At 44.8% G+C, this 12,456-nt stretch overlaps 1 protein-coding gene across 2 annotated transcripts in view; it reads right to left on the bottom strand.

Moving 5' to 3' along the window:
• The window catches only part of MARK1 (microtubule affinity regulating kinase 1), a 117,713-nt gene that overhangs the window by 16,703 nt on the left and 88,554 nt on the right, over positions 1–12,456 (bottom strand). For both annotated transcript variants that reach the window (XM_078441049.2, XM_078441050.2), the window contains exons 10-13: positions 9,202–9,301; positions 8,059–8,171; positions 5,386–5,539; positions 4,895–5,088 (exon numbers count right to left, since the gene is read on the bottom strand). In XM_078441049.2, coding sequence (XP_078297175.1) covers positions 4,895–5,088; positions 5,386–5,539; positions 8,059–8,171; positions 9,202–9,301 — 561 coding nt within the window. The remainder of the gene's footprint in view (positions 1–4,894; positions 5,089–5,385; positions 5,540–8,058; positions 8,172–9,201; positions 9,302–12,456) is intronic.

Raw genomic sequence — 12,456 nt, 5'->3', positions numbered from 1 at the left:
TTTATAATCATTATCTTAACCTTTCTGAGTCTCCCTGAAAGTAGTTTCTCCTTTCCCTTGTTCTTTTAAAGATGGTGATTAATAGTATTTTTTACAAGACACAAAATTTTCTATTTTGTATTACTTAGCATATGTGACGAATATCATTGAAAAACACATTTTCAAGTTTTATTGTCTTTTGATTAAAAAACAGCATAACTGGGGCGCCTGGGTGGCTCAGTCGGTTAAGCGTCTGACTTCGGCTCAGGTCACGATCTCACTGTCCGTGAGTTCAAGCCCCGCGTCGGGCTCTGTGCTGACTGCTCAGAGCCTGGAGCCGGTTTCAGATTCTGTGTCTCCCTCTCTCTCTGCCCCTCCCCCATTCATGCTCTGTCTCTCCCTGGCTCAAAAATAAATAAAACGTTAAAAAAAAAAACAAAACAGCGTAACATATTTGCATCTTCAAAACTCAACATCTGGCTTCCACGTTTCTAGACTAGCCAAGAGCTTACCATTAACTGCTACGTGCAAAATTTTTGGATGGGAGTTTCTGGAAGGGAAGAATATTGCTTGTTTTTCCTGCCTATTACTGCAGAAAGAGTCCTAAGGTCTTTCACAAAGAGAAACACTCCCATCGTTTAGAGTCTGTGATGTTGTGGGTGACGAAAAATAAAAGAGATGATACAGATAACCAACAAATTTCACCAACCATTACATCTATTTAACTCTTTACCTCAGACCTGCCCCCACTGCTCTCTATAGCCTGTCAGTATCACCCTTAAGTCATACAGTAGACCAATGTTAAGTAATGCAGACTGACAAGTAAGAAATTTAACTACTGGTTTAAAAAGGTTTCTAATTCATAAACGTTAAAAGTGCTGTTGGGGTGCGTGGGTGGCTCAGTCGGTTAAGCGTCCAACTCTTGGTTTTGGCTCAGGTCACGGTCTCACAGTTCGTGAGATCGAGCCCTGTATCAGACTGCACTGACAGTGTGGAGCCTGCTTGGGAGTCTCTGTGTCTCTCTCTCAAGGAAAAAAAAAAAAAAAAAAAAACTTAAAAAAGTACTGCTAAACTACATGACTTACTAAATTATCTATTCATCTCATGATTTATTTTTCCATCAGAAAGCAAAAAGCCATCGGAAGGGAGGTGGGAGGGGGGATAGGGAAAACAGGGGGTGGGGATTAAGGGCACTTGTGATCAGCACCAGGTGTTGTATGGCAATACGGAATCACTGTATTGTTCACCTGAAGTTAATATTGCACTGTACGTTAACTAACTGGAATTTAAATAAAAACTTAAGAAGAAAGAAAGTGAAAAGCCATGTCATGCCATTTGAGTGCATTAAGTATTTTCTGTTATATTTCATTTTTTGTTTAAAAAGTTTTTTTAAACATTTTTTATTTTTGAGAGACAGAGACAGAGAGAGAAAGAGCGTGTACGTGCGTGTGTGTGAGCAGGGGAGGGGCAGACAGAGAGGGAGACACAGAATCCGAAATAGGGGCCAGGCTCTTAGCTGTCAGCACAGAGCCCGGTGCGGGGCTTGAACCCATGAATCGGGAGATCCTGACCTGAGCTGAAGTCGGACATTCAACTGACTGAGCCACCCAGGTGCCCGCCCCTATTATGCTCCATTTTACAGACAAATTAATAGAATCAAGGGTAAAAATGTTTATTTCTTCAACCAATATTTCATAATGTGACAGCACCTGGATTGTAAATGCTCAGTTCCTTCCTCCTGGACATTACCTCAAAGGAAAGGGATCAGAGCTGTGTATCTATCTGGCTTTTGTATTTTGGGATCGGGAAACTTTGTGTGAGGAGTCAGATGACAAACATTTTATGCTTTGCGGGCCATGCCATCAATGTCACCGTAGTCTGGAAAATGCAAATTAATGACAAAAAGGATATACTTTTTTGTTTTTTGGCCCTCAGGCAACGATTTTAAAGGTCGATAATACCCAGTTGCTGATGAGCTTGTGGAGATAGAATTACTCTAATTACTCCAGCCATCGAAATTACCCTGGTAGTGCCTATTAAAAATTTAACTGTGCATGTTCCAAGGGTACGCACATAGCCAGGAGCGTGCATTAGCGCCCAGCATTAGCACCGGGGCCCCGGATGAGGGGGTGGGAGTGAGGGGGGCGGCTTGTGCAGTCAGGGACGCTGGAGAGTGGGGTGAGCCACCTGAGGTTAAAAAAACCCGGTCACCCAGAAACCAAACTTCTGAGAAGGTATTTAAGAGAAATACAGTAATAACGTTATGTATCCAAGGACAAATCCTCTGAAAAGCTGAAAACTCTAAACACCGCACGGACAGGGGAATAAACTGTGACACGCGCGTCTGTCGGTACCGAGGAGAGACGTGCAGGCCCTCAAGGGACCGCAGTGGCCCCAGGTGTTCGGATGTACAAGGACCCGATGATATTTTAAGTGAGAAAATTAAGATGTAACGGATATAGTACGATCTCATTTTTATAAAAAAATAAATCCCCTACATACACGTATATTCATTTATGTGTTCTTTAAAAAGGAAAACCTATAAAGGAATTTCTCCCAAATGAGAACACTAGTCACACTGGAAGTGGAGAATGGAAGGTAGGGTAAACTGTTAGTTTTTCTTGAGACATTTCTGAACTGTTAAAATCAAACAAAATGTATTATTTTGGTTTCTTGCATTGCCAAAATTAATACAGTAAATGAAGATAAATTTAGAACCAAGGGGCTCAGAACAAAATTTTTCTATGAGAATCTTGGCTTGTGCTATTTTTTTCCTTCAAGATGATAAAGAAGTGTGGCATAAGTACCTTGAATTTAAGCCAGCGTTAGAGTTGTTACGCCCTCTTTACTAAACATGCTTTGAAAAGCCACACATGCCTCAGCACCAACGATTCTGAGGAATCGGCATGTCGACACACAGGAGGAGATTACAAACAAGGGGAGAGAAGGTTTACATGGGGAAGCGACAGCCAACAATACAAGACAGCATCCAGCTGAGAGCTGGACGACACGATACGACAATCAGAAAGACTGACGAGATCCGGAGTGCTCAGTCCCAGGACACTCGATCCAGGAGGTGGGGCTGGAAATGACCTGTACGAATGGCATTTTCATAACGTGAGGGGAGAACTTCAGACAAGAGCACCACATGGAAACGGGAGGAAAGAGGCAGCTGAGTATATCAACGGGAAAGTAAGATCCACCCCAGTGGAATGACAGATCGCTGTAGGGCGGTGGCAGAAAATAAGGGACCAGATTCTTTGTTCCTGTGCTGTGGGGTGATGATGTTCCAGAAAGTGTCCCGTAGCGGATGTTTAGGTAAGGGAAAATGATGGCCTGCCTGGGAAAACTACTTTTCTTAATGACGTCTTAAACTCTATTGGAGTTAAAAAGCATTTCCAAACAGATCAGTGGGCAGGTAAAGTGGTTATATTTATCTGTTCTGAAAATGGTTATGCACACCTATTTCAGAGTTTAGGCAGCGACAATCAAATCACATGTTTTAAAAAGATATGGTTTCAACGAACGACATGAGACAGTTGGTGCTAGGGAGTTTTAACCCCTTTGCAATTAGGGTTGTGCTGGGTTTTCTGGTATTCTACTTCATGTTTCTATTTAAAGTACTTTCTTCCCTTTTCTTCTCTTTTCCTACTTTCCCTAGGCTAAACCAATTTTTTTTCCTCTGTTGGTTTAAAAGCTGTAAGTTCTATTTCTGTTTTTACGTTGTTTGTCCCTAAGTTCCTGAACTCATGTTTGCTCAATGCTACTGTTCCTCTTTTTTCTTTTTTTTTCGAGAGAGAGAGCAAGAGAGACAACGTGCACAAGCTGGGGAGAGGGGTGGAAGGAGAGAGAGAATCTTAGGCCCCATGCTCAGTGTGGAGCCGGACACGGGGCTCGATCCTGGGATCACGACCGGAGCTGAAATCGAAAGCCGGGCGCCCAACCGACTGAGCCACCCAGATGCGCCCCCTCCCACGACTTTTTTTAAAACTTATTCCGATCTTATCTTTTGCTGAAAGGCGTGGGCCCCTTTTCTTTTAATCTCCACCCCATTCTTACTTCCTGGGTGTTGTCCACAATGTCGGTTCTGGATTTTCATTTTGTGTGTGTGTCTGTGTGTGTCTGTCACCACATACACACCTGAACCAGTTATTGCATCACGTTCAACTGCATATATTTTCCAGCGACACCGCAGATTCATTTCTCTTCCTGTCAGAGTACGGTTCTCCTCACACCACAGTGTTTCCAAACAGGTCACTATGTAACGAGGCCGCTGAGATATCTGCTGCCTAAGAACGTGCTTATCGGCCTTTCACACTGAAACGACAATTTGGCTACATACAAAACTCTGGGTTCAGTGTGAGTCTCTTTTAGTTCTTAAAACATATCACTCTACTTGTCTTCCTGCATTCATGCTACTGTTGAGAAATCTGATGTCAGTTTGAATTTTGTTCCTGTTAAGGTCATCTTCTACCTTATCCTGGAAACTTTCCAGAAGTTTTCACTTGGTTTTGGAGTGTGTGTTCCACTTTAGTGAGTCCAGGAGTAGGTTTTCCTTCTGGCTTCTGTCTTTCTGAATCTTTCAATTTATTTTTATTTTTTATTTGAGACAGAGAGAGAGAGAGAGAGAGAGAGAGAGACGGAGGGAGGGAGGGAGGGAGGGAGGAGGGGCAGACAGAGAGGGAGAGAGAGAGAGAATCCCAAGCAGGCTCCACATTGTTCACACAGAGCCCGATGTGGGGCTCAATCCCATGACCATGAGATCATGACTTGAGCCGAAATCAAGAGTCAGACGCCTAACTGACTGAGTCACCCAGGCGCCCTGAAACATGTTTTTTAAAAGGATGGTTTCCAAGATTATTTTTTTCAAAAGCAATCTGACAACAAATTGCAACGTGCCAGAATGTTCACTCACACTCGGGATAGTTGAAGACTTTTTCCTTTCTGGCCCCACAAGAGGGCTTGCAGTCACCTCACTTTTTGACCCAACCGTAGTGCTGCCAAGTTTCCGAGCTAAGTCCTTGTCCCACTCGTCTTTCTGTTCACTCTCCACGCTGTTAGCCTGAGGCCTCTTGGTGTATGACACGGCAGGGGGAATGGAGGGCCCAGCTGTAAACACATTAAGAAAGCACAGTTAGCCGAAAATCCTCGGACACAGTTTCTCCTGGTGAACAAAACCTCTAAGTTAAAAATATCCTTCCTTATATATTTTACACTTGGAACTAACATTAAACTGTTTGATTATAAAAGTTAGGTCAGTCCCTAAAAGGGGGATTCTATTAATCATGCAGTAATAGAAATCTGTGATAACAGATGATACAAGCACATAAACACAAGTGCGGAGTTCTCGATAAACACAAGTTTGGGCAGGACTGGTGTCTTTTCACTGGTTTGACTTCTCCCCACCATGATCACTGAAACGCCGCTGCTTCTGGTTTGCTGAGATGCTTCGCTGGACCTTCAGGTGGGCAGGGGACTGGAGGCTGCTGTTGTTCAGGTCACTGCTGGGCCGTGACCTCTGACACAAGCTTCCGCTAGATAACGACTCGCCGCCTTCAAACTATAAGGAGAAGACAGACCGCAAGGATTTTAAAAGAAAAATGTTTATGCAAACAATATGCACTCCTGATTTTCTAATCTATCCCAAGCCATACGAAGAGTAATCAGAACCGAAAAGAAAAATCAGTTTGGACACAGAACTGTGAGTAGGCAACCAGGAAGGGAGAGAACTGGGTACAGTGGGTCTCCACTGTCTGTGCGCCCTTCTGTTATCTTGTACAAGTGGTTTGGGATCCTTAGTTTAGTCAAAACACCAAAGAACAGTTACCACTTACTGAATGGTTATCATATAGTAGGTGCCTTGCTAGGCAGGCTCTTTCTTTGTTACTTTGTGTAATCATTACAATAAACTCAATTGTTTACTAACCTGAACTTTACAGATGGAAAAACTGAGGTTAGGAGGACCAAGGGCCATCTTTGGGATTCAAACTCAGGCATAGTTGGAATTCAAACTTAGGATGAAATCTAAAATTTTAACTTCAAACATCCGCTTTTTTTTTCCCCCACCACACTTACAGAACAAAATTTGGCTTATTGACTCTGATTAGGAGACTACATCTATTTAGATAAGCACAGTAAATAGGGCGTCGATACACTAGCCCTCTCCTTGTAACCACAAGAGGTTTGTTGCCCGCAAACTTCTGACTGAGTCACTGGCATCCCAAGGGAAAATCTAAATTGATATGTAAAGTTACTAACGACAAATAGCAGAGTTATACTGATGAAAGTGGTAACAGATGACACGGAACACACAGTAATGTGCCAGAAACTGTTTTAGGAACTGTGCAAGTTATTAGTTCATTTAACCCTCTCAATGACCCTCAGAAGTAGGTACTGTTATCCTCATTTCACGGAGCAGGGATCGGAAGCACAGAGAAATTAAGGAAAGTGCCCAAGTTGATAGTTAGCGGCTGTTCTGGGGTGCAGGAGGGGTGGGGATTCAAACCCAGTGAACCTGGCTCCAGAGTTCAGGCTCTTACTACTTAGAGTGGCCTCATTTGTTTGTATTCGGTACAATTCAAACTTCATTTTAATTCATGCACGGGCTGGGCTCTATACTTACGACGCCAGTGCTTGCTTAAGAGGAAAATTAAAGATTTCAGGAGTGAAATCTCAACACATAAGTAGAAATAAGTCAAAGACTTTAGAAACAACCATTTTAGTATTTCCCACTTCTTAAACTTCTCTTGATTTGCCTTCTTTGATACCGCTTCTCCAGCTGTTCGTGTCTCCACTGAGCTCCTCCCCCCCACTGGAATGGCAGTGCCCAGCTGGCAGGGCCAGAGAGGGACAGATGAGTTACCACGTGCGAAGTCCTCAGAACAGCGGCTGGCACGTTAGTGCCGTGCTCCTCTGACGACAGCTCGCAAATCTATTACTGCTGCTTCTAACACTCCCTCCAACCCAGACCTTTACACCCAAGTGTCTACTGAAGAGCTCCACCCAAGAGGAATCTCAAATTCACCCACCTCAAATTGAACAAACCTCCATCTTCCCCCTGAAATCCACTCCTTTCGTATCCCGGCAAATACGTCTCACAAAACCACTCACCTGTGCTACAAATCTGAGGGTCCCTCGGCCTCATTTCCAACAGGCTGCCAAGTACTGCTAATTCTACCTCTGACGTGTCGGCCTGCTGTGGGTGTCTGTCGTCCTGTCTGTCCCGGAGCGCCCCGCACCTGCCCCCGACCAGAGCAGCGGCACACTGTAAGCGCACCGCTAACTGCGAGCCCCTCTAGAACGAGGGCTCCTTGCGAGCAGAACACGGCAGAGTCCGTAAACGTCAGCCGAACGTACTGCTTCGCCAACAGCTACCGTCTAGTTAAAGAGAATTTCAGCCTATTCCACAAAGTGCCTCCCACAGGTATCTAATCATTAACAAGCTGTCAATGTTCTCGGCTCTGTTCTTGACTCTCAATTCATACCTTTATTTTTGCTGTGCCAAAGGACTGTTTGGTTTTATGGTTCAACCACCATCTGTACACAGTTATTCCTGACCTGAATCTATCTCCTTATTATACAGATCTCTCCTGGCCCTGAGAATTCCCCATTGCAAGGATCAGAGCCACTGGATGTTCTAGAAGGCAAAATACCACCAAACAACATTTTCCTGGGTTCCCACCTACTCAAATCACTTCAGATAGATGTTTTGTTTTAAACGCCATCCCTTCCTTCCGTCTCGTCTTCCTGCACACCCAGAATAACCATGTTCCTTTGTGCAGGGCTGTTGTTTCTGGAGCACAACCCTGGGGGGCTCTCATTCTCAAAGACTAGACTGTGTGTGCCCCTCGGAGCTAAAAAAGGTACTTGGTCTGCTCTTGCATAGCAGAATCCCCCCTGGTACTTGGAAATGAAATCAGCTCATAACTTGGCATCTTGAGTTTGAACTCGAAAAATAAGAATGTTAGGGCCTTTATATTATTTTCCATACCATACAGAACAGATGTGCTAACATTATATCTTAGCTGTCACTTGTCTCAAGAAACAGTTGACATTAATCTGAAAAGGTAAAGAACTTACTTCAGGTGGTTTTCTACCTAGTAGAATATACGTAGCCATAACTTCATCATATTTCTGATTTATTAAGGCGTCATTTATCTCATCTCGTGCAAAACCCATGGTGACCATGATGTCTAGAAAAAAAATGCAAATTTTCTGAAAATGGGTTTATTTTAGTAAACAAACCAACAAATGTAAGTTTGCCAACACAAGATATGAAAAATTCTGGAATTTTAAAGAGTAACGTTAACTACAAAAACTTCTGTATCATTAGCACACAGATACTGCATATTCAGGTGCTATACAGTCACAATTTTTCATACAGAAACTATACCATGGGATCCACATTCACGTGCCTAGCCCGCTTCTCACCACCTAACACATTCCTGAGCTCCTCTGTTCAGCCAGAGACACACTATCCATCTGTGACACACACAAAACCCCTTCTTTCTTTTTCTCTGTTAACACACCGTCCACCACCCATGGAGTGGTTGCTCTCATCTCCTAACAACTCCTACTTTCTGATCTGAAGGCAGGCCGACTCTTCTTTGGGAGGCCTGAATCCCGCAGTTGTTCTGAGCCGATTCCTAACACCCTAGAACACGCCTCCCTTGCCCCTCTGCTCTCAAGACAGAGAGGAGCACGGTTGAGATGAGTCAGCTGTGAGTTTCTGCTGGCTTTGGTAACGGAGACAGAGTCGCAGAGAACAGGTTGGAAGCAGAGCGCGGCTGGGTGTGGGAGGACGCACCCCGCCGAGACGCCGGAAAATAGAAAGGGAGAGCCAAAGTGTTCATCCCCTCAGCTCAAGTGCCTCCACATTTTTGGTTAAAACACACGCTATGTTTTGCGGATACTTATCAGTCTGATCAGTGCTGATACTTAAACCATTCCTCCTGTTAGGGATTTGCTGAAAGAAAAGAACGAGGTTTATCTACATTATTTTAACTTCTGTATCACTGTGGTCAACTGAAATGGATTTTAAAATACACGAGGACAAACTTGAAATTGTAACGTTTGGTGAAAATTCAGGGAAAGAAAAGATGACAATGCAAGTGTTTTCCAAATAAAAATGATTTCCTATTTATGTTTTTAAACACTATTTTGGTAGAGTGCGGGTCTCTTACAGTGTAGGGACAGCACGTCTCCCAGTATTTAAATACTTACCTATCCGTTTCATGTCATTGAAATCTGGTTCAGGCTCAGAATATGGCTTTAGTTCTTCTTCTTCGTGACCGACATTCATCCACCGATCTTTCATTATTTGCTAGGAAATAAACTTTACATTATGTTTGGCCAATCAGAACATTCCACCACTTATCTTAGCTCTATTTTTAGTGTGAAATTTTTGGGTTCACTCAGCAAGAATCACGATGTTTTCAATCTAAAGTCAGTTTGCAGTTTGATTACCAGGCCAGAAGAGGGGTGAGGCTTTGGGACGCACTTACGTACCTTGTGACAGTGACAACTATCGTCACGCACACTCACTGACTGTATGGATTCAAAATAACCTGCTGCCCATATTCCTCTAAAAGGAATATTATCTCATTTGCAAGTTTTAATCTCAGAACCCAGTGATTTCAACCTTTGCTTCATACTATTGCATTTAAGATTAGTGAAGAGAGTATTCATTTTTCCTGGTCTTCTCTACCCAATGTACACTTACACACCTGCATTGTAAAGTCACCACTTATAAAAGCATTTGGAAAGCAGACACCATGGGGAATGGAAGACAGGGTTAGTAAGTAAAGACGGCTCAGAGAATGTGGAAGGGGACAGTGGTCAGAATGTCAGAATGGAAGCCAGACTCAGGGATGAGCAAGGATGGGGGTGAAAACAGGGACTGGTGTGAATTAAGAGTCAAAACCAGGAGAGGTGTGAATTCGAGCAGTCCCGGTTTGTTAAAAGGCAACCTAATTGGGGGCATCCTACGGAACGGGGAAAATGTTCACAAACATATATTGGAGAAGGGGTTAATATGCAGAATACATACGGGAAATCTGACAATTCAGTAACAACAAAACCGCCCAATTCAAAAATGGGCAAAGGACTTGGATAGGTATTTCTCCAAAAGAATATACACCAAGAGCCAATAAGCCTATGAAAAGGTCACTAATCTAACATCACTAAACATCAGGGAAATAAAAACCACAACGAGGTATCACCTCACTTCTGTCAGGATGGCTACTATAGAAAAAAGTGAAAGTAACAAGTGTTGGCGAGGACGTGGAGAACAGGAGCCCGTGGGTGCTGCCACTGTGCCTGCACGACGGTGTTGCTCCTTTGGCGAACAGTGTGGTGGCTCCTCAAAAGGTACCACCAGACCTATAAATATGATCTGGTAATCCCACCTCTGGGTTTATGCCCACGAGAACCGAGAACGGGATCTTGAGGGGTATCTGCACCCCCGTGTTCACCACAGCTTTCCTCACAACAGCCAAGGTGTGAAGCAACCCAGGCGTCTGATGGATGAATGCGTAAAGAAGATGTCGTCTGCACACACAACGGAATGTTACTTAGCCTTAAAACAGAAGGAAATCCGTATGCTGTAGCACGGATGAAACTTGAGGACATTTCTAAGTGAAATAGGCCAACCACAAAAGGACAGATAACCATTACATGAGGGATCTAGAGTAACCGAACTCACAGAAACTCAAATCACATCCTTGGTGATGTTCTCAAGTTTAAGATGACAATGTTAACAGACTGAAGATGATAACGAGTGGGATGAGACTTGTCACAGTCAGATCTGCAGCAAGTGAAAGATTCTGGAAGGGTGAGAGTCCATCACATGACAAGGGACTGGAAGGGAGAACGCGGGCCACACGGGCAGACGCCCAAGGGCAAACGGCAGGGGTGCGTGTCCGGAGGACAGCGAGTTCAGAACGACCGGAGAGCACGGGGTGAGATGGGTGGGGAGGCAAGACGAGGGTAGAATATTAATAGGGTTTCTTTCAATCACCTAAGGGGCACGTCTGGAGGGTGTGATTTTGAAGTCTCTCTGGCCAGTGTGTGGAGAGTGAACCAGAGGGGTTCGTGACTGGAGGCCCAGAAATCAGCTAAGAGGCTTAGCAAGAATCTAGGAGAGAGGTGATGCCCGTCTGAATTAAACGGAGGCAGTGGCGAGGGGAAAGGATGGATTTTCAATACTGGGCTGGTAAAAATCAAGAAAGCTTTGTGACTGGATACGAGGGGGAATGAGGATGTGGGACCGTTCAGAGGAAGAGAAGATGATGCCCAGGTTCCTGGTGTAGACGACGGAGTAGAGGTGGACACCACCTACTGGGAGAGCAAATTCAGAAAGAGGAGGAGACTGGATGGGGAAAGAGGCGGCTGAGCGTTGGAGCAGAGGAGTTTGAGGTGCTGGCGGACAGATATCCAAATAGACATGTTCTGCAATGTTCTGTGAGCTCCAGAGAAGCTCAAGAGAAATCTGGGCTGAGGACGGAGATTCAGGAAGCAGCTGACACACGACGTCAGAAGCTGTGGATTCTCCAGGAATCCCAAACAGAGTCGGAAGGAGTAGACGGGGGCCCACGGCACAGCCCCACGGAACACTGGCATTTAAGGGTTAGAAAGAAAAGTGACCCGAGAAGTGAGTGGAGGAGGGAAATCTGCACAGTGTGACACAGAAGGGAAGGCAAGAGTTTTTAGTTTTTAAAAATGTTTCACTTATTTATTTTGAGAGCGAGTGAGCACATGAGCAGGGGAGGGACAGAGAGAGAGAGGAGAGGGTTAGAGAATCCCAAGCAGACTCTGCACTGTCATCACAGAGTCTGACCAGGGGCTCGATGCCATGAACCAATCGCGTGATCGTGACCCGAGCTGAAATCAAGAGCCGGACGCTCAACTGACCGAGCCACCCAGGCGCCCCAAGGCGAGTTTATCGAGGAGGACACAATGGTGTCCTAAGTAGGTGATATTAAAAAGTATCCTGCTGTGTTTAGGAGCAAACACGAGTGGCGTCCCTGAGGGAGGTTTCAGGGGAGCAGAGGGGCCACTGAGAAATAAGGCACAGGCGAGGACACGTGCAGCGTTAAGCGGAGCTACTTTTTACAAAGTCGGGCCAGAAAGGGAGGAACATGAGGGATCCCAGGCAGGGACTGCGGGCTTGAAGGGTGCCTTTTTCTAAAATGGGAGACACACGTACAAAGGCTGTGAGACAAAGGTGTCAGCAGAGAGGAGGCTGGACGGGACAGAAGAGGGAGGTTCTCTGAAGGAGAGAGCTACGAGAGACACACAGGGATCCGCTTCACTGAAGTTAGAGCCCTTGAGGATCAAGACTGGGCCTTCACTACCTTTCTCAGCACACACGCTTGGTGCTGCGTTTGAACTGGGCAATATTTTGTTTTCTTTTTGATGTTTTTATTTATTTTTGAGACAGAAAGCACGAGCAGAAAGCACGAGCTGGGCAGAGAGAGA

The sequence above is a fragment of the Panthera onca genome, chromosome F1, assembly GCF_046562875.1.
Source record: "Panthera onca isolate mPanOnc1 chromosome F1, mPanOnc1 haplotype 2, whole genome shotgun sequence".
Lineage (NCBI taxonomy): Eukaryota > Metazoa > Chordata > Mammalia > Carnivora > Felidae > Panthera > Panthera onca.
This window is presented reverse-complemented; position numbering and strand designations above follow the sequence as displayed.